The following is a 26,770-nucleotide window of genomic DNA, read 5'->3' as shown; positions in this document are numbered from 1 at the left end:
GGCTGGTTCTCTTAGCAGTACAGATCGTGCCATCTAGCGGAGAAAAGTTCCTGCATTTAGTATGCGGACGCGTTTTGTTGACAATTGAAGTTTTGAGTGTTAAGTTGTGTGTTCAGGATGGATGAAGGATTTGAAGGGGTAAATTAATTGATTTATCAAAATTTTTAGACATTGTGTTCGTATTATTTTCTTTTCTGTGATCTGTGTATGACATATAATAGGTTACATCGCTCCACTACTATTATGTGTATAACATGTCTTTTACCAGATTTTCATTCAGTGAATTCATGTTACTTGTATTTTATTACATTTTATTTATATTGCTACATCTTTTGAGCTCAGGCTCACATTCAAATCCCCCTTATAAGTCCATAATGACGAACAGAATTTCTAAATACATAGCAGTACGGTACCTGTTTGTTTCATAACAAGTAGATGACCAATTTTTCGTAATTGCTCTTTCTGAATTCAAGTAGTCTCTATGAAGGAGGCTACATTAGAGCCTATTAAATCTGTGAGAACAGCAGCTGCTGAACGTTCTACAAAAAACAAATATTTTCGAACTTGTGTATCGCGTACGGTCCTATTGTAAATCCCAGTAAACATAACTATGGCTGTGGAAACTCTCTCTTAAGAAGGGGAAACTGCAAGACTACACTACAGAAAATCTGTGTTTTTCTTTCAAAAGACTGAAGAAGATTGCAGTGCTGGTAAAAGAAGAAGGCAGGTAGAAAATAACTGTACAGCCTGTTAAAGGGTTTGGAGGAAAAACAGATTAGAAGCCTTTTAACATCATTCGTTTGGAGAGTATCAGAAGTGGGTGCCAGTCAATTGAGTGTATGTGCGAAGATTTTTTTTACAGGGGAAAGCTTGATAACATATTCCCACTAATATACATTTGTAGTTCAACACTATGATCAGTGACACAGGAAACACATTGATCCACCAGGGACAGTAAGTAAGTCTCCCACAGCTTCTGCTTAGATTTCTGATTAGACAGCTAAGATTGGCTCTGAAGTTTTTCGCGATGGAGTCCTTTCATAAAAAAGTTCTCTGTTTACTCGCCATGACAAAGTCGATAAAATTGAACGAGATTTACAGAAGACATTGAAATGTCTCTCAAAACAATTTTAAATAATCCTGGTGTTGTGAAAATGATAAATGAAAGTATGGTTGTCAAAGCTACAAAGAAACTGCCTTGAGTTTTATGGCACATAGAAAATGTCTTGGAGCAGAAACTAGTGTGTTATGTGGAGAAACAAGGATCATAATGAAAAGAATTAAACGATTTTCTTTCATAAACAACAGTTTTCTCAAAGCTAAAGGGATCAACTAAATTATATGATAATTCTACCAATAACACACTGCTGAAAGGTTATTTGGCAGTGTAGATATCTTGGTGTAGTCATCATTTCCCATCACATGTTCTTTTCTTAATTAAGCCCTACATATTTCATTTTATAGTTCGGCTGTAGCTTCTATGTAATCAAAGAGATTTGGCACAAAATTTCAACTGATTCCAAGTGAAGTTTTCATGTATCATTTTAGCATGTAGGCTAATATTGAATTTCAGTGACAATTTTTGTTATTAACATCCCTGGCTGAACAGTAGAGGAGACAGACTGAAATCCTTGCTGATGCCTGTACAATCTGAGCACTTCTCTCATGGTCTCCCATTCTTATTGAGCCCTCTCTTTGACACTTTCTTAGTTTTGTTAAGTAATAAGGAAAGTAGCATTAAACTTTCTGTTTGTCATAAATATAGGAAATATTATATCTTACTATATGGCAACATTATAGGTTAGTGGATCCTTAATACGCATTTGTTTTGGAGGGAAATAAATTCAGAAGTGATTGTTGATGATTTGAGAGTAATTTTCTTTATTTTCACAAAGACACACATTAAGGTAAGGCTCTTCTTTAATGCATGATTTCTAACACTAAGAAGTTAAATTTCATAAAAGTATTACATTGGACCTATCTATTATGTTCTTGGAAGTAAAGCTACTTGATAAAAATAACGTCAGTTCTAGCTATTAATTTTAGGGATGGGTATATAACACTAGTACATCATTGTGTTTGCTCTTCCAGTGTTTGACCCCTGTCAATGACTGGTACCATGGTTTTATTTTTACATAGGGTTCTAAACGTATTTGTCACTAAAATTAATTACATTGCGAATTCCTCTATTGGAAATGTATGTGTGTGAATCTTGGTTCCATCTATGACATGATGTCAATCACTGGAACAACTGGCTGTCAACAAATAGACAATCTTCTTCCAGATTTGAGACTGAAGAGAAATTACCAGCCTTAACAAATGACAAAAGTTAGAGAAGCTTTCAGTTAAAGTGGGTTTATGGTGCTGGCAGCTTTTGCAATGCATGCTGTTGTTGGCAATTTGTTTTGTAGCCAGGTGCGTGGTAATATGCAGTATGAGAATTACTGAATCTGATGAATTATTTTGGCAGAATATGTGAATTGATTACTTTTCTTTTCAATACAGTACGGGATTGACAATTATTGATTTGGCTGTTATGTATTATAAAACTGGGTACTGGTTTTCATGTATATTTCTTCTATTGTACATAGCTCAGAATTTTTTGGGAAATTGTTTTGTATTCCAATGTTATAGTTTGGTTGTGTGTTGGCAAAACCTGTGAATGTGACTGGAGGAAAACTGGCTGTGGTAACAGACTGATCTCCAGCATTGTCTGATGTATAGGTTTGGTTGAAGTGGTACAATTTGGTTTTGAGTGGCAAAGCCAACAAGTGTGACTGGAGGTAAACTGGCTCCGTTGATGGACTGATCTTAGCGTAGCCCAATTACCGTTTCGGAAACTTCGTGGGATATTTTCGAAATGTCTTGATTTCTGATGTTGTGCTTATGCAGGAACCTAATAGTACAGTGTCAATTTTACAGAATATTCTGTTTTGTATGACATTCTGCACATTTTTCATTATGCTGCCATGTAATTTCATACACTCCTCATGTTGATATTTGTTGAACACTGTTTTCTGATTGGTTTCAGCAGTTTGTCTAATCATCGTCATGTTCATTTCCCATAACGCACAGAACAGTTACCAAATGCAGTGCATAACATGAAAGCTACTGGCACCATATATGGGCTTTCACCAAACTGTCGAGACAAGCACCACAATGACCACTACACTCAAAGATATTGGTGTGCCGAGGGTGGAATTCTATTACAAATTAAAGAGTGAAAGACCCAGTTTATGTTCCTTTCTTTTATACTGACTGAAAATGAAGAAGGTATCCTAGTCCAATGGGTTTTGTCGAATGCAGAAATGTACTATCCAGTAACAAAAGAAACATAGCTGAATGATATACAGCAAATAATGAGTACAATTGAAAGACAAAACCTGTTTACTAATGGAAGACCATGTAGTAAGTGGTACATGTCATTTATTAATTGACAGCCAGTTCTAAGAGAGAGAATGACAGAGAACTTTACAAATTTCTGTAAAAATGTCTCAGGGTAACAAATCATAACTACGCACAGAAAAAGAGCAGCATTTGAAGGGAAAAAAATTGTTGATAATAGCAAATGACACAAGCAGAGTTTTCAGTCAGATAAAAGCTCATTTTTTGCCATCTAAAGAAGAAAAAGTAATCACATGTAAGGGGAATAAAGGTGCATACAGTGATGGGAATGTGAGAAATAAAATCTGATTGTTACAAGGAACATGAGGGATTAGGTTACTGTGAGAAATAAAATCTGATTGTTACAAGGAACATGAGGGATTAGGTTACCTGGAAGTGCTTGCATGTGTGGTCCCACAATCTATGAAGACATGGCAAATTTGTCCCTGCCTTGGATAAATAAACAAGATTCCAGTGGACTCTCTTGCTTCTTGATTATAGTCATGTATTCCACACTGCTTTACACTTTTCGGAGTTCTGTTCGGAGAATGGTATGGTGTTTAGGAAATACGGAAGCGTCCGATCCCACCCGTCTGCTTTGATTCATGACGTCACAAATATGGCGGAAACGACCATAAACCACGATTCCAATATGGCGCATATAAAGTCATTACATACACATTATGAGGACGAAAATACATTAAAAAACAAACACACACACACACACACACACACACACACACACACACACACACACACACACATACACGGTCCACAAAAAGCCTAATGACACTAACGGGACAAGCGCGGGAAATAGGGGGTTTTTGGGTAGGGAAAAACTAAATATAAACAAATTTAGACACCCACCCCCATACAAAACGATGAAAAAAACCGGCAGCGCAAAACTCCCCAAATACCACTAAACATAATATCATCTGGAATCGGACACTTCCCTTGACCTATATAGCTCAACAGCAGCTCCCAATCCCATAAATTAGGATCTAACACTTCCCTTGACCTATATAGCTCAAAAACATCTCCCGATACCAATACCAACATTCACAGCCACACATTGGGATCGAACACTTCCCTTGACCTGTTATGGTCCATGGTCCGAGGTGCTGGAACTTTAAGTAAGCCTCATTTCTTCACGACATACTGAACACTTCACGACTACATCCAAAAATCCGAATAGTTGAAGAAATTTTATTAGAGACAATGCACTATCCCTCATCATAGCCGACAACCGAAAACTGTTGACCCTGTCAGTCGTATCCATACCTACCAAAGACATAAAAAAAGCAGTTTACCAAAATTCACACATGACGCCACACTCGCAAACTAAACCAAAAACATCACCTAACACACCACAAGAGAGCAGCACCGATCGCATCAAAACGACACCTACAAATACGCCACTCTCACAAACTAAATTCTGCGCCATCGTGATTTCACACACAACCACCACCTTACATCATGGGTCAAAGCCGACGGGTGTGATCGGACACTTCGGTCGACCCGAGTGTTTATTGCGTTGTTCTCTAACTCAGAACATATTTTCACAGCCTAATTACCACAGATGATTTAAATCCTTTGAGCCTTTGTTCAGTTGATTGTCAGTGACTGTTAAATGTGAATTTCAATGATTGGTGCACTTGAAAATCTTGTGTGTCAAGGACTGGCGCAACTGATTTGATTACAAAACAATTTCTTAAAAGTAGTGCAAACAATTTAAGGTGAAAAGTTGCTCAGGAATACAACTCTAGATTATAAAATATTACTTTTTCAAGCAGTGAGTTTTGAACCTAACAGAAAAGACACACATCTCATCACTATGCTGTCAAACACTGGTGAATCTATCTTACTTACAATATTTTTCCGAGGATTTCAAATATTTTGCACGATTTTTAGGGTAACAAATCCTTTGAAGATGAACTAATTTTTCTTGCTTACATTTTTAAACTGAATATCAGAATTTCTCCTGTGCCTGTATCCAAACTGATCATTGTCTAACAGAGTCTCACTTTGTTTTTCCATTCTGCTGTGCCACCCTGCGGGTCCGGGGGGTTAGAATAGGCCCGAGGTATTCCTGCCTGTCATAAGAGGCGACTAAAAGGAGACTCTCATGTTTCAGCCTTTATGTGAAGGTCCCCTGTAGGGTTTGACCTCCATTTTCAAAATTTTCCTGAAGAGTGAGCCAATTGGGAAAGGGCACATTACATGGTGCATAGTGTCCATCATGCACTTAGGCCTCTCGCAGTCTTCATCAACGTGGATCTACACTTCCGCTCATTCTCCAGTTGTTGGGTGAACTCACCCTCCTGGATGTTTTCTCCTCCATCCTCTGTGCAGTATCGATTTCTGCTCTGTCAACGATAATGGACTTCTTAGCTTGTTTGCGCCTGGTATCCAGCGCAGTAGCCAGTCCGTTGTGATGGGGCCACCATGTACCCTGTTGGTTGTAGCCACCTGACCACACAGGGATCGCTCTGCTGATGCCTGCGCCATTAACTCCCCACCTATGCCCATCAACCTGGGGCATCGGGACTCCTGGCAGGGCCCCTGATCGGAGTGGGTGGCACCATGGCGGATGACATGCCATGAAGCGTAGTACATAATCGCTTGCTGGTGGTCAAACACCACCAGTCTCTAAGCAGTCTAACTTCAATGTTATGCAATACGACCCCCCCTCCCGGCCACACCATGGGAGGAACACCAGACTAAGGATGGCAGGGAAGCTTATTTTCGTAGTATGAAGGCTTTCACGACCGGATGACATATCTTCTGGTAAACCTTCCGGGATGTAAGGTCGTGGTCCATGAAACTCTTCAGCTCCTAACGTTTCGTCCAGAGCTGCGCTGGACATCTTCAGAGGGGTGTTTCTCCTCCGGCAAGACTCACCGGAGGAGAAACACCCCTCTGAAGATGTCCAGCGCAGCTCTGGACGAAACGTTAGGAGCTGAAGAGTTTCATGGACCACGACCTTACATCCCGGAAGGTTTACCAGAAGCAGCTTATTTTCCCAGGTACCTCATATGTACGAGAGTTGATGGGGAACCTTTCCTGTCAGTGATACCAATTTTTTGTGGAGCATTTAGAGGAAAATGTTGGAGAGGTGGAAGACTTGTCCAAAATGCAGTCAGGGTCAGTCTTGATCAAACCAGCATCCTCTGCCCAGTCACGGGCACTACAAGCCTGTGACAAGCTGGGGGATGTTTCTGTTTCCATCATGCCTCATAAGAGCTTAAATATGGTCCAGGGTATCATATTTTACAGGGACCCTCTTTGCAGTCTGACAATGAGCTGCGTGCCAATTTAGAGTGACGAGGTGTGCATTTCATCTGGCACGTCCACCGGGGTCCAAGCAATAATCAGGTTGCCACCGGTGCCTCATCTTGGCCTTCGAGGTTGACACATTACCCGAGAAGGTCAAGGTGATGGTCTACTGCTGTGACATAAAGCCATATAGCGGTGCTTTAAGTGCTGGAAGTTCGGCCATATGTCTTCCCTCTATACTTCCAGTGTCACCTGTTGGGATTGTGGACATCCTTCACATCCCAATACTTCCTCTGCCCCGCCTCCCATCTGTGTCAGCTGCAGAGAGCACCATTCGCCTTGCTCGCCATACTGCAGGATTCTCCAGAACGAAATAAAAATAATGGGATACAAGACCCTGGACCCACTGACCTACACTGAGGCACATGACGTCAACCGACGCTGCCACTATGACAACAGTTCTACCACGTTCTGTTCCACTGCGTACAGTTGACTCTCAGAACAGTCAGGCTCCACCTGCCCCCTTGAAGGTGAAGGGCACTTCCCTCTCTTCTGCTGCTGCTGCACAACCTACTTCAGGAGCAATCCTCCCCCCCCCCCCCCCCCCTCCCCCTCGCCCAACCATCGGGGATGTCAGTCCCCCACTTCTCAGCCGGAGAAGCGTTAAGTCTTCTTTGGCTCCTCTCGCTAGGAAGGGATCCCTTGGGTCACTCCCTTCCCAGCTTCCTACCAGTGGCAAAGCTGACACCCACCAATGGCTGAAGCAACCACAGGTAGCTGGTCGTAGGGCTTCATGGTCCTCCTCAGTCCCTGAGACTGAATCAGTGAAGCACTCCCAGCCGGGCAAACCTAAGGAGCAGCGAGAGAAACATTAAAAGAAAAAGACCCTCTAGAACCAAGGCAATGCAGTGACACCCACACCACCACTCCCTACAAGCTATGTGTCTGAGGATGAGGTGGAGATTCTGACGTCCACTGAGGACCTAGAGCTTGCTGGGCCCTCAGACACAATGGATGTCGATCATACAGGTACTCACCTGGTGGCAGCAGGTGACACTGAGGCGTAGACTGCCTCATTGAGTGTTTCATGCCTTCCCAGTCTCCCGATCACGTAATTTTCCAGTGAAATTGGGGCAGTTTTATCCCCCATCTCGCTGAGCCACGGTAACTGTTAAGCTTTACACCTGCTTTCTAGGAAACCTGGTTCCCAGCAATGCAGACCCCTGCCCTCCATGGCTATAAGGGATGTTACAGGAACCGTAGTGACTATAATCGAGAGTAGGTGGAGTTTGCGTTTACGTCCTAAACTCACTCCGTAGTGAAACTGTGCCCCTTCAAACCCCTCTTGAAGCTGTGGCTGTCAGAATAAGGACGATGTAGGAAATAGCTGTCTGCAATGTATATCCTCTTCCAGATGGTTCAGTACCCCTGAATGTATTAGCTGCACTGATTGACCAACACCCTGAACCTTTCCTTCTTTTGGGAGATTTTAATGCCTATAGCCCCTTGTGGGGTGGCACCATGCTTACTGGCCGAGGCAGAGATGTCAAAACTTTGCTGCCTCAGTTTGGCCTCTGCCTCTTAAATATTGGGGCCACCACACATTTCAGTGTGGCTCAAGGTAGTTACCCGGCCATTGATTGCACCCCAGGACTACTCGCATCCATCCACTGGAGAGCACATGACGACCTGTGTGGTAGTGACCACTTCCACATCTTCCTGTCACTGCCCTGGTGTCAGGCCCACGGACGGTTGTCCAGATGGGCTTTAAACAAGGCGGACTGGGAAACTTTCACCCCTGCTGTCACCATTGAATCTCCTCCACATGGGAACATCAGTGTGATGGTTGAGTAGGTGACTACAAAAATTGTTTCTGTTGCAGAAAACACGATCCCTCATTCTTGATGGTGCCCCCTGGTAAAAGACAGTCCCTTGGTGGTCGCCAGAAGTCGCTGAAGCAATTAAGGTGCTTCATGGAGTTCTGCAGCGGCATAAGCGGCACCCTCCCCTGGAGCACATGGCCTTTAAACAGCCCCGTGCTATCCAACTTATCAAATGACGGAAGAAGGTGTGTTGGGAGAAATATGTCTCGACCATTGGGTGCCATACGTCACCTTTCCAACTCTGGGCAAAGATCAAACATGTTTTCAGTTACCAGACCCCAACAGGTGTTCCTGGTGTTAACATAAATGGCATATTATCTATCGGGGCAGACGCAATTGCCGAACACTATGATGAGCACTATACCTGAGCCTCTGCATTAGAGAATCACCCCCCAGTCTTTCGCACTCTTAAACAGCGGCTGGAAGGTAAAGTCCTTTCGTTTGGTATACACCACAGTGAATCCTATAACGCCACATTTACAGAGTGGGAGCTCCTCAGTGCACTTGCACATTGCCCCGACACAGCTCCTGCACCAGATTGGATCCACAGTCAGATGATTAAACATCTCTCATCTGACTACAAGTGACATTTCCTCGTCACGTGTGTAGTAGTAGTTGCCGGATCTAGCAGTGTTTCATACATCAAAAGTGTTGGAAAGTGACGACATAATTATTCCGAAGTGTGTGTAGAAATTTCGGAATTTTTCAGTGAATTTGGTGATGAGAAAAGACATATATTCCGCGTGGCGTATTGAGCAGGTCGGTGGCTAAAAACTGTGACTGCATTTGGTACCGACAGTCTTAATATTTGGCGAGCATTCTCAATCAAAAACAATCAGTATTTTTGTAGCCATTACGTTTTCGGGAAATGCAACACCATAAACTTGCTAACGTGAGTGAAAGGGATTATGAGTGACTGTGTTAAGACTAGCACGGGCTTGGCAGTGATACTTATTTACCTAGGTTTCAGAATATATTAATTGCGGACAAAATTTCCAACCTTTCATTTCGTGTTTCTCCCGAAACGTAGATTAGTGACTTAAATTGCAGCCTGGTTCATGTCGAAGTACAGTAGGTTTCACTTGGCTTTCCTACTGATCATCTGCTGAGACAATGTTCACAGGTAGGTGTAGGTTTGTCGTAAAGGGACGGAAAGTACCATGCCCCTGCACCACTCCCGATTTTTACCCAAAACTTCCTGTCGCTTCGTACTTTTCGTGTCCAAGTTGGTGCCTCCCATACTTCCCCCCATATCCAGGAGAATGGGGTCTCACAGGGCTCTGTAATGAGTGTTTCTCTATATTTAGTGGCCATTAATGGTCTAGCAGCAGCTGTAGGGCTGTCTGTCTCACCTTCTCTGTATGCAGACGAGTTCTGCATTTCATACTGCTCTACCAGTACTGGTGTTGCTGAGCAGCACCTACAGTGAGCCATCCACAAGATACAGTCATGGACTCTATCCCACGGTTTCCAGTTATCAGCCACAAAGTCATGAGTTATGCACTTCTGTCAGTATCATACCGTTCATACAGAACCAGAACTTTACCTCAATGACGATCCACTCACTGTAATGGAGACATATTGATTCTTAGGACTGGTTTTCGATGCCTGATTGCCTTGGCTTTCTCACCTTCATCAGCTTAAGCGGAAGTGCTGGTAGCACCTCAATGCCCTCCGCTGCCTGAGCAACACCAACTGGGGTGCAGATCGCTCTATGCTGCCGCAGCTCTGCAGTGCCCATGTTCAGTCCTACCTTGACCATGGGAGTGTGGTTTATGGTTCAGCGGCATCTTCAGCATTGCATTTACTCAACCCAGTGCACCACTGTGGCGTTCGCCTAGTGACAGGAGCTTTTAGGACGAGTCCGGCGACGAGTGTGCTTGTGGAAGCCGGAGTGCCTCCTTTGCAGGTTAGGCGTGCACAACTGCTGACCAGTTACGTAGCACGCGTTCATAGTTCTGCTGTGCATCCGAATTACCATTTCCTTTTCCCACCCATGGCGGTTCATCTCCCACATTGGCGGCCCAGGTCAGGGCTTCCAATTGCAGTTTGTGTCCGATCCCTTCTTTCTGAACTGCCTTTATCACCTATACTTGAGGTCCATTCACATACACCTCCGTGGTGTACACCTAGGCCGCAGCTTTGCCCGGACCTTTCACACGGCCCTAAGGACTCAGTTAACTCCGCGCTTGGCCATACGTGGCTAACGCATGGTTACCTCCTCCATTGCAAGGACTCACCTCGGTGTCGCTGTGGCTCATAAATGATGGTTGTCCACCTGTTGCTGGATTTCCCACTTTCCCAGCACCCTAACTTCGGTGTTGGGCAACAATGCCTCAGCAGCAGCTTTGGTTTTACGTTTTATTCATGAGGGTGGGTTTTATCATTTGATCTAAGTTTTAATGTGTGTCCTTTGTCCCTCTGTGTCCTCCACCCTATTGCTTTTAGGGTGGAGGTTTTAATGTGTTGCAGAGTGGCTGGCTTCTGCTTTTTATTTTCATGGTCAGCCAGCCATGGTAATCTGCCCTCTTGCTTTGATCTCTTCTGCATGTTTCTTGCGTCTCTTTGTGATTTCCTTGTCGAATTTTGTCCATTCCCGTGTTTGCTGCCCTTCTGTCATTCTTGTGGTTTTCTCCTTTCTCCCAGCTGTGTTTTGTATGTCTCAACTGGTTAACTCCCACTCTTGTGAAACTATTTTAATCAGAATGAGGGACCGATGTCCTTGCAGTTTGGTCCCCCCCTCCCTCTTTCAAACCCACCATTCTGCTGTGTATTATACTCTTAAGCAACATAGATGCATGAGCTGTCAAGCTGATTGTGTGATGGTTCTTGCATTGATGTGCCCTTTCTATCTTCAGAATTCTATGATTGATATTCTTCCAAATGTCCAAGGGTATGTCTTCAGTGTCGTAGATTCTGTACACTAGCTTTGAATAATCTTCTGGTTGTTACTTTCCCCAACGATTTTCGTAATTTCTAAGAAGTGTTGTCTATCTCTCCTGCCTTTTTTGATCCCAAGTCTTCCAAAGTGTTGTCAAACTCTTGATTATAATACTGGATCTTCTATATCATTCACATTGATACCAATTTCTTCTGTCATATCAGGAAACCCTCATTTCCAGAGAACCTCAGCATACTCTTTCCACCTGTCTGCTCTCTCGTTTGCATTTATTTATGTAATTCCTTGTTCACTCTTAATGTTGATGCCTTTGTTTTACATTTCTACAAAAATTATTTTGATACTTTTACGTGTTGAATCTAAATTTGATCTTCCAGTGACCATTTCCTTTTCAGTTTCTTCACATTTTCCTTGCAGCCATTTCATTTTAACTTTCTTGCACTTCCTATTGATTTATATTGAGTTATATTGCTGTATCCTTGGACATTTTTATATTTCCTTCTTTAGTTGGTCATTTGAAGAATTTCTGATGTTACCCACGATTTCTTAACAGTTACTTTTCTTAAAGCTAAATTTGTCCCTCCAACTTCTATTACTCCCCCTTTTAGGCAAGTCCATTCATCCTCAACTGAACTACTGAAAGCCACAAGCAACCATACTTTACCGCACGTATGAACATATTGTGCTGTCATTAGTGTCTATCACCTGACTACAACTCCCTGTGGGTCCAGGGATTAGAATAGGCCCGAGGTAGTCCTGCCTGTCGTAAGAGGCGACTAAAAGGAGCCTCTCACATTTTGGCCTTTATGTGATGGACAACTGTAGGGTTTGACCTCCATTTTTCAAAACTTTCCCAAGGATCGGGCCGATTGGGGAAGGGTACCTTACATGGTGCATCATGTCCGTTGTGGCTTGAGATCTTTAGCCCACTTTCTGATCGTTGCACTGCACTCCAGCTCATTCTCCATCTCTTGGGTGAGGACACCTTCCCGGGTGCTTTTTCCACCATGCACTATGCAGTATCACTTTCTGTGTCGATGATGACCATGGACTACTTTGCACCTGATATCCAGCACGGTAGCCAGCCTGTTGTGGTGGGACCGCCATGTACACTGTTGATTGTAGCCCCCTGTCAACACAAGGATTACTCTGATGATGCCTGTGCCGTTAACTCCTCATGTATGCCAAGGGTGCCTTTGCTGCAGCTGGGTGGCACCAGTGGGGAGGGCCCCTGGCCAGAGTAGGTGGCATCAGAGTCGAAGATGTGCAATGAAGTACACCACGTCATCCCTTGCCGGTGATCAAACACCAGCAGTCTCTAAGCGTTCCAAGTCTCAGTACATCCAATGAAGTATGATCCTAAATCGTTCCCCTCCCTGGCCACACCATGGGAGGAAAGCCAGGCTAAGGATGGCAGCAAACCTTACTCATCCCGGTATCTCGTATGTACGAGAACTGATGGGGACTCCTTTGTTTCGATGATGCCACAATTTTTTTTGTAGAGCATTTAGAGAACAAGTTTGGGGATGTGGAGGGCTTGTTCAAAATGTGATATTGGTTCAGTCTTGATAAAAACAGCATCCTCTGCTCAGTCAAGGACTTTACTTGCTTGTAACAAGTTGGGGGGTGTTTCTGTTACCATCACGCCCCATAAGAGCTTAAATATGGTCCAGGATATTATCTTACAGAGGGACCTTCTTTTGCAGTCTGACGATGAGCTGTGCACCAGTTTAGAGCAATGAGGTGTTCATTTCGTGTGGCACGTTCATTGGGTCCGAGGGATAATCAGGTTGCCACTGGTGCCTTCAACTTGGCCTTCGAGGGTTAACACCTTACCTGAGAAAATCAGTGTGATGGTCTACCGTTGTGATGTCAAGCCATATATCCCTCCCCCGATGCAGTGCTTTAAGTGCTGGAAGTTTGGCCATATATTGTCCCACTGTACTTCCAGTGTCACATGTCGATATTGTGGACGTCCATCACATCCCAATAATCCATGTGTCCCACCTCCCATCTGTGTCAACTGCAGAGAGCCTCATTCACCTTGCTCGCCAGACTGCAGGATTTTACAGAAAGAGAGGAAAATCATGGAGTACAAGATCCTGGACTGACTGACCTACACTGAGGCTAAGAGAAAATATGAGCGCCTACATCTTGTGGCTGTGACCTCCTCATACGTCATTGCTATGAGAACAGTTGTAGCCCCATCAGTTCCGCAAATTCCAGCGGCTCTCAGAGCCAGTAGGCTACACGTGCCCCCTTGACGGTGAGGGGCAATTACCCCCGGTTGCTCCCGCCTCTGGGGCACTGCCTACCTCGGGGACACTGCCCTCCCAACCATTGAGGACACCAGTCCCCACACAATGCGTTAGTTTTACGTTTTATTCGTGAGGGTGAGTTTTTTCATTTGCTTTAAGTTTTAGCACATGTCCTTTGTCCCTGTGTGCCCTCCACCTTATTGCTTTCAGGATGGAGGTTTTAATGTGTTGCAGGGTAGCTGGCTTTTCCTTTTTATCCCCTTGGTCAGCCAGCCATGGTAACCTCATTTCTTGTTTTAACCTCTTCTACCTGTTCCTTGTGTCTTTGTGGTTTTCTTGTCCCTTTTTTTCCATTTAAGTGTTTGTTGCCCTTCGGTTGTCGTTGTGGTTTTTCCTTTCATTCTGTTTTGTGTTGTAAGTCTCATTGTCTTACTCTAACCCTTGTGTCATTGTTTCCGGCTGAACAAGGGACCAATGGCCTCGTAATTTGGTCCCCTCCCCCCTCTTTTAAACCAACCAACCAACCAATGTGACCACAGGCAGTCTTTCCAAAATATCCAACAACAATGTTTTGTTTTGACAGCATGGTGTCATGGAATTCCTTGTTAAAGAGGAAAAATGTGCTGCAATTAACATCAGACTTCAACATTTCTACGAAGAAGCCTGTGTGCATGCCAGAATTGTTAAGACACAGGGAAAAAATAATCCTCATAGTGGTTGCCCTGGCCTACCTCCATGGAATGCAAAAAGGAAAGATTCTGAGTGATTTTCTTGAACCTGGACAAACCATAAATGGTGCCCGTTCTACAGTGCATTACACCATAAATACCCCAGAAAAAAAGTCATATTCCAGTCGGATAATGCATGTCATCACACTTCTCATGGTACTGTGGAGAAGATCAGAAACTCTTCCACATCCTCTCTACTGTCTCGACTTGGGCATCCTCTGACTGCCATCTTTTTGGTTTTTTTTTTTAGGGAACAAATGTGAGGCCAATGCTATGAGATGATGGAGCGTGTTTGTAAAGCAGTGTGTTAGTGTATTCAGAAAGCTGGAATAGTGTTCTATTGTAAGGGTAATTTCAAACTTGCAAATATGTGCAAAGAAATGGAGATGTTGTTGAAAAGTCTAAAAATTTTAAAAATTTGTGCCTATTTCTTTCAGTATGGGTCTTGTACCTAATGTCATAGTAATTATCAGAGAAGCTACAGCCTCAAAGAACTTCAGACTCACATCATTGTTCCTCAGTATTGCTGAGACCAGATCTGGGTACACCTCAAAACCCAATATTTGAGTTCAGAATCTCTGTCTCACAGTAATGCAATCCAAGAGATATCTTCCTCTGTCTCGTGGCCTTTTCCAGTGTGGAGGCACAGGAAGATACCTTATAATATTGAAAATTCCTTATCGGAAACAATAAAAAAAAAAGGAATGAAGAAAGGCAACTAATTATCTGCAGTTCAGTAGCTCATTCATAAATCTGTAAAACTTACAACTATTCCTCCCCCGCCACACACCATTCATCAGTTACCTACATTACATTTATTACGGCTTAGAATATGCACATAAAACTTCCCGCTGCACACGCTTACTTTGTAATAAACATTTTGAGAAATGAAATTGATTATTCATAAAATCTAACACTAGCATTGATTTATAATGACCACAAAAATTTATTTCCAGTTTGAGGAAGAGGAGTCTGATTTACCACTTGGACAGACACTTTCTGGAAGAAAGCGCTTATTCTCAAAAGAACTTCGTTGCATGATGTACGGCTTTGGTGATGATCAAAATCCATATACAGAAAGTGTTGATCTTCTAGAGGATCTCGTAATTGAATTCATTACAGAAATGGTAAGTTTCTGTGTTATTTTTATTGTTTTCAGTTAATAGTTATTGTATTTGTTTTCATGTGTGAATTTTGTGCTTTGTTGCAACAGTAGTGTCCAGAAGTGGTTTGTTCATTATTTGAAATGTATACAAAAGCTCCCAGAATTGAATAGCATATGTCAACAAGATTGGAAAAGGGACAAGTTGAAACTGTTTACAGTTGGACAAAAGACATGTATTTGTCAGAGAGCAGTGTCCAGTTGCCATCAGTTGGACAACAGATAACTGTGCACTGTAGTTGAGACAATGTTTGTACACATTGGATTTCAAACCTGATTTTGCTCATTACTTTAGAAATCATCTGTGATAGTGCTCATGTTGCCAGAAAGGTGCTGAAATAAAGCAATAAAAAATAACAGATTTTTTATGGAGCTACAAAATATAAATATTGATGACTCCTGCCAGTAATAAACTGACCATTATCAACCACTGATGAAACTTTGAACATATTAATCAAATTATCCTGGCAGGCAGACAACATTACATCACAACTGAGCTTATCACATAGGAAGGTTCATAGCATTCTGCATGATATTAAGATGAATTCATTTGGCTTGTTCACAAATGCTGTCCCTTCGAGAGTCACTGCCAGTTATAAATAACCTCACTCCTCTGACAGATGTTGGTGACAGCTTCCTGAGTATCATTGTTTGCTTTCCCTATTATATACTGAGGGATCTGGTTAAGACAGTGTTAACACACTAGACTCGCATTCAATAAGAATGGAGTTTGTACCCCACCTGGCCAACCTGACTTGGATTTTCCATGGTTTCCACAAGTGGCTAAGGTGAATGTCAGGATGGTTCCACTGGTATGGCCCTGGCCGACTTACTGTCCTATCCTTGCCTAATCCTGTCATGAAGATGCTGTAACTTACCAAACGGGAAAGTGCTGGTAGATAGACACAATAAAAAACACACAAACACACACACGTTGCTTCATCAGGAAGGAGGGAAGGAGAAGGAAAGACGAAAGGATGTGGGTTTTAAGGGAGAAGGTAAGGAGCCATTCCAATCCCGGGAGCAGAAAGACTTACCTTAGGGGGAAAAAGGGACAGGTATACACTCGCACGCACGCACACACACACACACACACACACACACACACACACACACACACACACACACATATCCATCCTCACATACACAGACACAAGCAGACATATGTAAAGGCAAAGAGTTTGGACAGAGATGTCAGTTGAGGCGGAAGTACGGAGGCAAAGATGTTGTTGAATGACAGGTGAGGTATGAGCGGCAGCAACTTGAAATTAGCGGAGGTTGAGGCCTGGTGGGTAATGGGAAGAGAGGATATATTGAAGGGCAAGTTCCCATCTCCGAAGTTCTGATAGGTTGGTGGTAGTGGGAAGTATCCAGATAACCCGAACTGTGTAGCACTGTGCCAAGATGTGCTGGCCGTGCACCAAGGCATGTTTAGCCACAGGGTGATCCTCATTACCGACAAACACTGTCTGCCTGTGTCCGTTCATGCAAATGGACAGTTTGTTGCTGGTCATTCCCACATAGAAAGCTTCACAGTGTAGGCAGGTCAGTTGGTAAATCACGTGGGTGCTTTCACAGGTGGTTCTGCCTTTGATCGTGTACGCCTACCGGGTTACAGGACTGGAGTAGGTGGTGGTGGGAGGGTGCATGGGACAGGTTTTACACTGTGGGCGGTTACAAGGGTAGGAGCCAGAGGGTAGGGAAGGTGGTTTGGGGATTTCATAGGGATGAACCAAGAGGTTACGAAGGTTAGGTGGATGGCGGAAAGACACTCTTGGTGGAGTGGGGAGGATTTAATGAAGGATGGGTCTCATTTCAGGGCAGGATTTGAGGAAGTCATATCCCTGCTGGAGAGCCACATTCAGAGTCTGGTCCAGTCCCGAAAAGTATCCTGTCACAAGTAGGGCACTTTTGGGATTCTTCTGTGGGAGGCTCTGGATTTGAGGGGATGAGGAAGTGGCTCTGGTATTTGCTTCTGTACCAGGTCGGGAGGGTAGTTGCGGGGTGCGAAAGCTGTTTTCAGTTTGTTGGTGTAATGGTGCAGGGATTCGGGACTGGAGCAGATTCGTTTGCCACGAAGACCTTAGCTACAATGGGGCAGCCGGGATGTTTGGGTTTGTGAATTTTAGGAAGTAGGTAGAAGGTAAGGGTGCGGGGTGTCGGTGGGGTCAGGAGGTTGACGGTGTCAGGTGAAAAGTTTTGTAGGAGACCTAAGGTTCTGAGGATTCCTTGAAGCTCTGCCTGGACATCAGGAATGGGATTACCTTAGCAAACTTTGTATGTAGTGTTGTCTGAAAGCTGACGCAGTCCCTCAGCCACATACTCCCGATGATCAAGTACCGCGGTCGTGGAACCCTTGTCAGCCGGAAGAATGACGATGGATCGGTCAGCTTTCAGATCACGGATAGCTTGGACTTCAGCTGTGGTGATGTTGGGAGTAGGATTAAGGTTTTTCAAGAAAGATTGAGAGGCAAGGCTGGAAGTGAGAAATTCCTGGAAGGTTTGGAGAGGGTGATTTTGAGGAAGAGGAGGTGGGTCCCGCTGTGATGGAGGACGGAACTGTTTCAGGCAGGGTTCAATTTGGATAGTGTCTTGGGGAGTTGGATCATTAGGAGTAGGATTAGGATTATTTTTCTTCGTGGCAAAGTGATATTTCCAGCAGAGACTATGAGTGTAGGACAGTAAATCTTTGACGAGGGCTGTTTGGTTGAATCTGGGAGTGGGGCTGAAGGTGAGGCCTTTGAATAGGACAGAGGTTTCGGATTGGGAGAGAGGTTTGGAGGAAAGGTTAACTACTGAATTGGGGTGTTGTGGTTCCAGATTGTGTTGACTAGAATTTTGAGGTTTTGGGGGGAGTGGAGCTGGAAGTGGGAGATTAAGTAGATGGGAGAGACTGGGTCTGTGTGCAATGAGAGGAGGTTGAGGTTTGTTGGAAAGGTTGTGGAGGGTCAGTGAGTTGCCTTTCCGGAGGTGGGAAACCAGGAGATTGGATAGTTTTCTGAGGTGGTGGGTGGCATGCTGTTCTAATTTGCGGTTGGCCTGTAGGAGGATGCTCCAGCTGGTGTGGATGTGGGAGAGGAAAGATTGAGGACTTTGATTAGATTGAGGACTTTGATTAGGGATAGGAGTTGACAGGTGTGTTCATTGGCTGAGTTGATGTGTAGGTGAAGGATTAGGCGGGTGAGGGCTATGGATTGTTCAGTTTGGAACTAGTATAGGGACTGATGGAAAGAAGGGTTACAGCCAGAGATGGGAACTTTAAGTGTGAGGCCTTTGGGGGTAATGCCAAATGTCAGACAAGCGTGAGTGAATAAAATATGGGAGCGTAATCTGGCTAGGGCGAAGGCATGTTTGCGGAGGGAATGTAAATAAAACTTAATGGAGTCGCTGTGGGGATGTTGTGAGGGTAACGTGGTATTAAAAGGTGGAAAGTAACATGAAGAAGAACTCCAGAATTTCCCCTCCAACCTCAACTCCTTTGGTTCCATCACATTCACCTGGTCCTACTCCAAATCCCATGCCACTTTCCTCGACATTGATCTCCATCTGTCCAATAGCCACCTTCACACACGCATTTACATATGTCTGCTAGTGTCTGTATATGTGCGGATGGATATTTTTCCCATGTGGAATGTTTCTTTCTAATAAAAAACGCACAAACACACACACAAATTTCAAGCTTTCACAACCCAAGGTTGCTTCATCAGGAAAGAGGGAAGGAGAGGGAAAGACGAAAGGATTTGGGTTTTAAGGGAGGGGGTAAGGAGTCATTCCAATCCCGAGAGCAGAAAGACTTGCCTTAGGGGGAAAGAAAGGACAGGTATACACTCTCGCGCGCGCGCACACACACACACACACACACACACACACACACACACACACACACACACACATCCATCCGCACTGTCTGTATGTGTGCGGGTTTGCCTGTGTCTGTATGTGTGCGGATGGATGTGTGTGTGTGTGTGTGTGTGTGTGTGTGTGTGTGTGTGTGTGTGTGTGTGTGTGTGTGTGTGCGCGCGCGAGTGTGTGCCTGTCCTTTTTTCCCCCTAAGGTAAGTCTTTCCGCTCCCGGGATTGGAATGACTCCTTACCCTCTCCCTTAAAATCCACATCCTTTCGTCTTTCCTGATGAAGCAACCTTGGGTTGCGAAAGCTTGATATTTGTGTGTGTGTTGTGTGTTTATTGTCTCTATCAACATACCAACGCTTTCGTTTGGTAAGTTACAGCATCTTTGTTTTTAGATATATTTTTCCCACGTGGAATGTATCTGTAGTCTGTTGTGTCAAATGGTCAAAGGACAAACAAGTAAATGAATAAAATAAGTCATCTTTGCTGGCAGTGAAACATAACATTGCCTCTATTAGCCACAAACTGTTTGTCTGTCAGTCAGTTGGTTGGAAAGGAAGAACATCCCCAGGGAAGTAAAAATTTCACATTTAGGAAAGTAGGGGGAAAGTTATGTGTAATTTCACACGTCACTCATTATTCACTCGCTCTAAGAGCAGCCCCGAATCTACGATATTTCTGAACTGCAGCAAAACTTTGATAGTGCCCCCCCTCCTTGCGCCCCGCCCCATCAAGTGTTTGAGTTAGGACATATAAAAAAATCGATTTTTCAAACATGTGTTCATTTTGTAGTGCACAGCTTTAAGAATAGTTAGATGTATAAAACATATGTGTTCAAGGAAATGTAAGACATAATTTGGTCTTAACTGTGCCAAAGTGCAGTACCACGCCTCTTCACATGGCATTCTTCTGTCACTGTATTTCGTGCTGTCAAATTCAAACTTGTATATTTAGCAAAGGAAACTATCAAGCCTATATTCAGGACAGTGAAAATTAAAATGTCCTTTGGTGCCTCTCCTGCTCCCAGTCAGCCAGTTTAACATCAAACCAGCTCCCCCTGCCCCCCCCCCCCCCCTCGCCCAAAAAAAAGAAGAGGGCAATCACAATTAATACTGTGTGGGATTATTTGTGGCTAGGAGAATAAGAACTCTTCTTCTTCAATCCTTAGGTCCCAGCATTTTTTTCTCTCTAATCTTGCTACAGCTTTACACAGTGCGCTTTCCTTCTTGCAAGAGAATTTGCTTCCTTATCAAAGTTCGTCAAAAATTTTGCTACATGAAAAATCAAAATGTTGTCTAATACTGTAAAAGCTGTTATTATGGATAGTACGCAAGACTGATGTGGTTTCTCGATTTGATTACATCTATTTTGTCACTGTGTACTATATAAAATGAAATAGATGTTTCTAATATTATAGCAGTTGTAACACGTGCCAAATAAGTGTGACTATTTTAGCACAAATGGTCATTTTTATCTACCTCATTTACATAAAAAACATGACAGTGTAATTCACAAAGTACCTATATCAAGTGCCTATTAGGTCTACTACAAGCAAAAAGTTTTATGTTAGGAAATAGCTTCACATTTCATTAATATGCTCCAGTTTCTCAAGCATGAGATCGAAAAGTAGTAGTAGTACAAATTATTTATATAAATTCAGAATTGTCGTATTCTTCCATATAATTTATTAGATGTCCCTGTTTCTTCTCCTTCCTGTTTCCAACAATCTTGCCATCACTAATTCTGTACTATTCCTGCCATTGCCAACCTTATTCTCTGATTAACTTCACTAACCTTGCTGGAGTCACCAGTTCAGTTAACCACGTTCATTCTTCGTTTACGCATTATTATGTGTTTGTACAACACGTTCTCCATGCTATTCCAAGAACAGACTGCTTACCAGGGGCTGTACAACTGGCCCTTAGCAGTGTAGCATACTGGCAAAAATTTGTGTCAAAATTTCATTTTCTTGGATACACCAAGAAGATAACACGTAATCTTTCTTACCTGTTATTCCTGACAGTCATTTATTTCTACTCTGGTAGTCTGAATCTATGGATTTCACTAATAATTATAACATTGATAATCATTTGCACACGCAGTCAACCACATAAATGAACAGCGGTTGGCATTCACCTGTTTGGTTTATTCGGCTCAGCTAATATAGCCCCGTCCCCTTTTGTCTATGGGAAAATTTGTTAATTTCTAGATGCGACAGGATTTCCCTGGCAGAAACATCACATACAGTATGCACGCATTCAAAAATCAACTTATGATTCATTCAGGAATCAACTTCGAATGTGTTCAATCGATAGACCAACATGCACTGGATACTATGCACTTTGTGAAACAATCTTTTTTTCTTCAAGAATATGAATTTGGCGCCTCCTGAAATTGCTACCCAGGGCAAATGCCCCGCTTCGCCCCCCTCCCTCTCTTCCTCTCCCCCAGGTCTGGGCATGTCATAAGAGGGATAGATTATAATTAAGGATCTTGATGTGGACATACTCCCATCATGCTATCAGAGAGCAGCACCCAGAAAAAGAATAAGAATGGGCAGTGTGCTTGCATATAGATGTTTGACAGTTAAAGTTACCTTGCCAAGAACAGTGTTATGAAACTGAAACATTCCTTCTAATCACCCAGGCCTTTAACAGTTGATTCCTTTTTTTTTCTTAAGGCCATACATAGCGCAAAATGCATTCTTGTACTTAAACATATATAAGTCCAAAAATATTACAGTTAACGCAGTAAAACTTGAGACTACTTTATATAACATAATGCTTCATATTCTGTGCAATTTTTGTTGGAAAATGCACTTCAACATACATTGTGTAAAGTTTTGAATTTTTAATTAACATTGTTTCTATAATGTACCATTTCTTGCAAACTAATGAAGCAATAAAATTGAAATTTCACAGTTTACATTTGAATAAGTGGCTCATAAAATGTGCGGAACAGATTTTTGTTTAAAAATCATAGTTGCTTTGAAATTAATTTTTTAGTTTTGTGTTGCTCGGGACTGGTCTATTTTTCTCAGATTTTAAAGGAGAACTTTTCCCAGAGAATAGAACGTGCTGCACAGGATTATTCAGTAAGTAATTCTTAAGAGCTATGCCAAATTTCAGGATGTTTGCTTTATAGTTCATGACAAAAGGTACATTATATCTCAAAAAAGTCAGTTTACGACAATTCACATTTGAAGTTTTTATTTCAATTTTTGGCAGTATCGCTATATGTCTAGGGACTAATGATGTCCATATCCATAATCTTTATTCTCTTCCTCGTCTTTCTGGAGTAATCTCTTCTCCTGCCTCTTTTGCATTGCCAACTTTTGCATTTTTCTTCAGCTGTCTAGCTTTGTCCAGTCGCACTTCATTCATCCATCTGAGTATCTTCAACGTGAATGCACCTGGATGGGAGCCTAATCTCTGCAGGCACTTAATCCTACCAACATTTTCACTAGTGAATACTGGACAGGCATCGCATGCAGATGTCTTCACAACTGTTTAGGACACACATACTGTTTTTGGACAACTCATCCATACAAGGTATTTGTATTGTGTGAGCTCTCATTATATTGTGTGTTTTCCTATGTACACACGTTTTTCAGGAGTTCAGGTTTGGCTAGGTACCTGAAAGTTGGTTTTATAACATCTGAAACAGCAAGTGGTAAACCATGTTTTTGGGTGTACGGCTTTCCATTGGCTTTTTCTTGAAGATATTTGCACCATGAGTTGTTCACATTTAGGAGCAGCATCTGTAATACTGTTATTTAAATTTCCTGTAACTTTTAGACACGTGAAATTCGACATTTCCACATCTTTTTGAATATGTGTCCACTGTTATGATCCATTTCGAGCAAAACAAGTTGATATATACAAAACTATAAAATAAGTTTGTAGCATGTACTATTAAAACAATCATGTTGTAAACAAAGGAATAAGCAAAGAGAATCTTTTCACATCCTTCTAGACTTATCTGCAGTTTGTTTCGATTGTGTGAACAAAAAATTAACCCACAAGAAAGTAGCATAGAAAAGGCGTGGATCACAGCATAGAAAGAGGAGGTGTGGCAGGTGCAGACGCACAAACAAACTTTTTTAAAACTTATTTCTAGCCGGAATTCAATTATAAAACTTTGGGATGTTATTCTTAACAAATCAATCTAATAAATTACTCAGCAAAAAAAAACTGATTTTTTTAATTATTTATTATTTTTTTCCCCTACATATGCCCCTGGATCTGTTCATATCTTCTGCTTATTAGGGAAGGGGAGCTGTTGGCGAAATTGGAGGAGGGAGGGGCACTTATATCTCCCAGTGGGGAATTATTTGGATGGGATTACATGGGTAACACGGATACTCATCTTAAAGTCAGAGAGAACCTATGGAAACTCTTGTGAGAACTACCACCTTATTTTACTGCACTAAGTGTGGTCATCATTGCCTCCAGGAGTGCAGCAGATAGGTGTTGGGTGATCTTAAACACAGCCAGAATGATAAGCACTGGAACTTCACCTTTCAGTTCTGTCGCCCATCCTGTTGTTGTTCGTAGTCCTGTTGCCGCATTCTGTCACTGCAATTACTTTTTCTCCATAGCACACAGCTAGTGATACTGCTACTCTGCTCACAGGTGCTAGCTGTAAAGCTTGCCACGTCTTCGTTTATTCTTGGCACCTCTATCACAAGCTGTGTTCACCTGGTCAAATACCTTCTTGCCCTCCATCTTCCCACTAGTGCAACTATGGTGTGAGAAGGGCTTGCAGCTACCCCTTCCCACCCATTTCCAGCTGCCAACTTGTGTTACACCACAGTGACCAGATATCAGTTGGTGATCCACCCTTATTGTGCAACATCATTTGTCATGATTGCCAGCATACTTGACACATCTTATTGTGGCAGTATTTGGCCGCATGCCTCTCTTGCTGGTATTTAAAGCACTGAGGCTTTCTGTCGAGTCCTGTTGAGAGAGGTTCCACAAAGACTTTGCAAGGCTCCTTCAACCCTGCCCTGTGCTCTTATCATATCGATGTGCAGCATGAGTAATGATTATTTCGTAGGTTAACAGTACTGCATGGGGCATTTCTGTGTCAAATATTCAATGCAACCTCTGCAGGATGACTGCCATTGCCAGTTTTTCTTCTTCTCCTGATCTGTCTTCTACAGAGGTTTGGTGATGAGCTTGGCTACCAGATGTGCTTGTTGCCAGCCTATGTCTAAAGCAGGACATTGTTGTTGTGAGAGTAATTTTGTATATAGTTCTGAAAATTATCACAAAACACTTCAAAATAACTTCGTTGAATGGTAGGGCAGGAAGTCTCCCATGGCCTTATCAGTGGTTCATCCTGGCATACACTGTAGCAGCTAGAGGATACCATAGAATATCCAAGTCAGGATGGCCAGACGGGATATGAACTCCACTCTGAATGTCAGGAATGGGAGTGGCTGCATTCACTTCACCCATGCCCTGATGGCCCTTGTGCCATTAGTTTGTTGCAGCTTCACATCTACCTAAATACAGTGGGCTGTGTCATCTTCTTCTTATTGCTTGCTGAAGTTTTCCCAGCAGGACTGCCAGCCTCATAATCTGAGTTCCCTTCAGCTGACTCAGTAATTACAGCCATCCTATGTCATTTGGTGTCTTTCTACAGTTATGCCTATTTTTTCCCTTCCTGGAAGCTGACAACTGCTATCATATTGATGTGATAGAATTGCGTTTTCCTGGAAACATATGAGTCTCAGCTTTATTTTTGATAGGGATAGAAGCTGAAGTAATGAGTGAAAATTTGTGCCAAGGCCAGGACTTGAACTTTGGTCTCATGCTTACTAGATGTGCTAACCACTACATCGCCATGGCATTGTGGCTCACACTACTACATGGACTACCCTCCATAACACAAATGTCAGTTCATGCCTCCAGCCCATTTTCCCTTCTTAAATCACCAGTACTGCTGAGGCTCTCTGTTACTGGAATAGCAGCCCAGCTTTGTATGTAATGGGGAAATCTTGATATTATGGAATACATTTTCTTGGGGACATGTTAGTCTCAACTTTATCTTCGATAAAGTGTCTGCCCTGGTACATCTATTTCCTGTGGCTAAAACTGAAATTCCCAGGTAACTCATAAAGCACTCCAGGACTGTTGTATAGATATTGAGTCAAGTATACTTCATTTTGCATAAAGTACCTTGAGGAAAAGTTATATTGCAATAAAAGTTTATAACCAAATCTAGCAACATTTTTTTTTTTTACCTTATACAGTATGCCAAGATTGTCCACTAACCCTTTGGTACATAACCTGTGCAATAGAATAGTCCCTTGTCATACATATATTCCAGAAAATTGTTACACCCACATAACATCCTTTCTTGGATGCCTCAAATGGTTCTGACATATCCGTTGCCGAAGTGTAGCCTCTTTGATCCTCCAAAGTTGGCAACTGTGACAATGATCTTTGGTAAACTATGGATGGTATGCCCTTGACCAATGAGAGTATGTGGAGCAAATCTCTGACATCTCTGGTAGAATTGTGTGTCACAATGGTTCCAACATCCAGGTCTCAGAAGAACTTCTGGCAACTCCCTAGACTTCACACTTGGTACCATAGAGCTTTATACTCCCAGCTCTCACTGTGTAGGCTGCCTACAATTGCTGTTTTCTGCCTACAATTGCAGTTTTCAACTTTCACAGTGATTATTCATCACAAATGAAATCAATATTTTCGAATGTAGGTGAGCAGTCATTACAGTTTGGATGGCAAGTAAAGTAATACATCCCAGGGCCCAATTGAGTGATAGTAGGAGTAACTTCCCATGAACACACACAGAGGTCATTAAGACATTGTATTACACATCAATCACTGAAGAAGATGTGACAGTTATTAGCAAATGCGGGCAATTATTCTGATATTTTTTAAACCTTGTACATTTTCATATTCACACAATAAAGCAAGTTGCTTACCAAATTTGTTTCACATTTCTTTTATCCCATGGTGTGTATACTAACATTTTCTCCAGCTGTTATTAATAGTGTGATTGCTATTTTTTGCTGATTTTTTTGTTATTTCATTTTTCAGACACACAAAGCTATGGAAATTGGAAGGACAGGAAGGGTTCAGGTTGAGGATATTGTTTTCCTTGTGCGAAAAGATGCAAGGAAATATGCACGTGTGAAGGATTTACTTACAATGAATGAAGAACTGAAGAAAGCCAGGAAGGCATTTGATGAAGTGAAGTATGTGGGGACATAGAATGTGACGTGACAGGCTTCTGTGTAAATTCATATTTTTGTAAAAAAGTGTATTTATAAATAAACAGCATTTTGTCAACTA

The 26,770-nt window shown here is 42.5% G+C and overlaps 1 protein-coding gene across 2 annotated transcripts; it reads left to right on the top strand.

Annotated features, from left to right (window-relative positions):
* On the top strand, positions 1-26,770 carry LOC124551804 (transcription initiation factor TFIID subunit 13). 2 transcript variants are annotated; one of them, XM_047126469.1, is made up of 3 exons: positions 1-138; positions 15,385-15,555; positions 26,516-26,770. In XM_047126469.1, exons 1-3 carry the CDS (start codon positions 118-120, stop codon positions 26,687-26,689), a joined length of 366 nt encoding a protein of 121 aa, XP_046982425.1. In that variant the 5' UTR covers positions 1-117; the 3' UTR covers positions 26,690-26,770. The 2 variants fall into 2 exon arrangements, with proteins under 2 accessions (XP_046982425.1, XP_046982424.1); XM_047126468.1 differs by lacking the exon at positions 1-138 and having other exon boundaries at positions 15,361-15,555.

Source organism: Schistocerca americana, chromosome 1, assembly GCF_021461395.2.
Source record: "Schistocerca americana isolate TAMUIC-IGC-003095 chromosome 1, iqSchAmer2.1, whole genome shotgun sequence".
NCBI classification, from domain to species: Eukaryota; Metazoa; Arthropoda; class Insecta; order Orthoptera; family Acrididae; genus Schistocerca; species Schistocerca americana.
The sequence above is the reverse complement of the archived record's forward strand: the minus strand, read 5'-3'. Positions and strand labels throughout refer to the sequence as shown.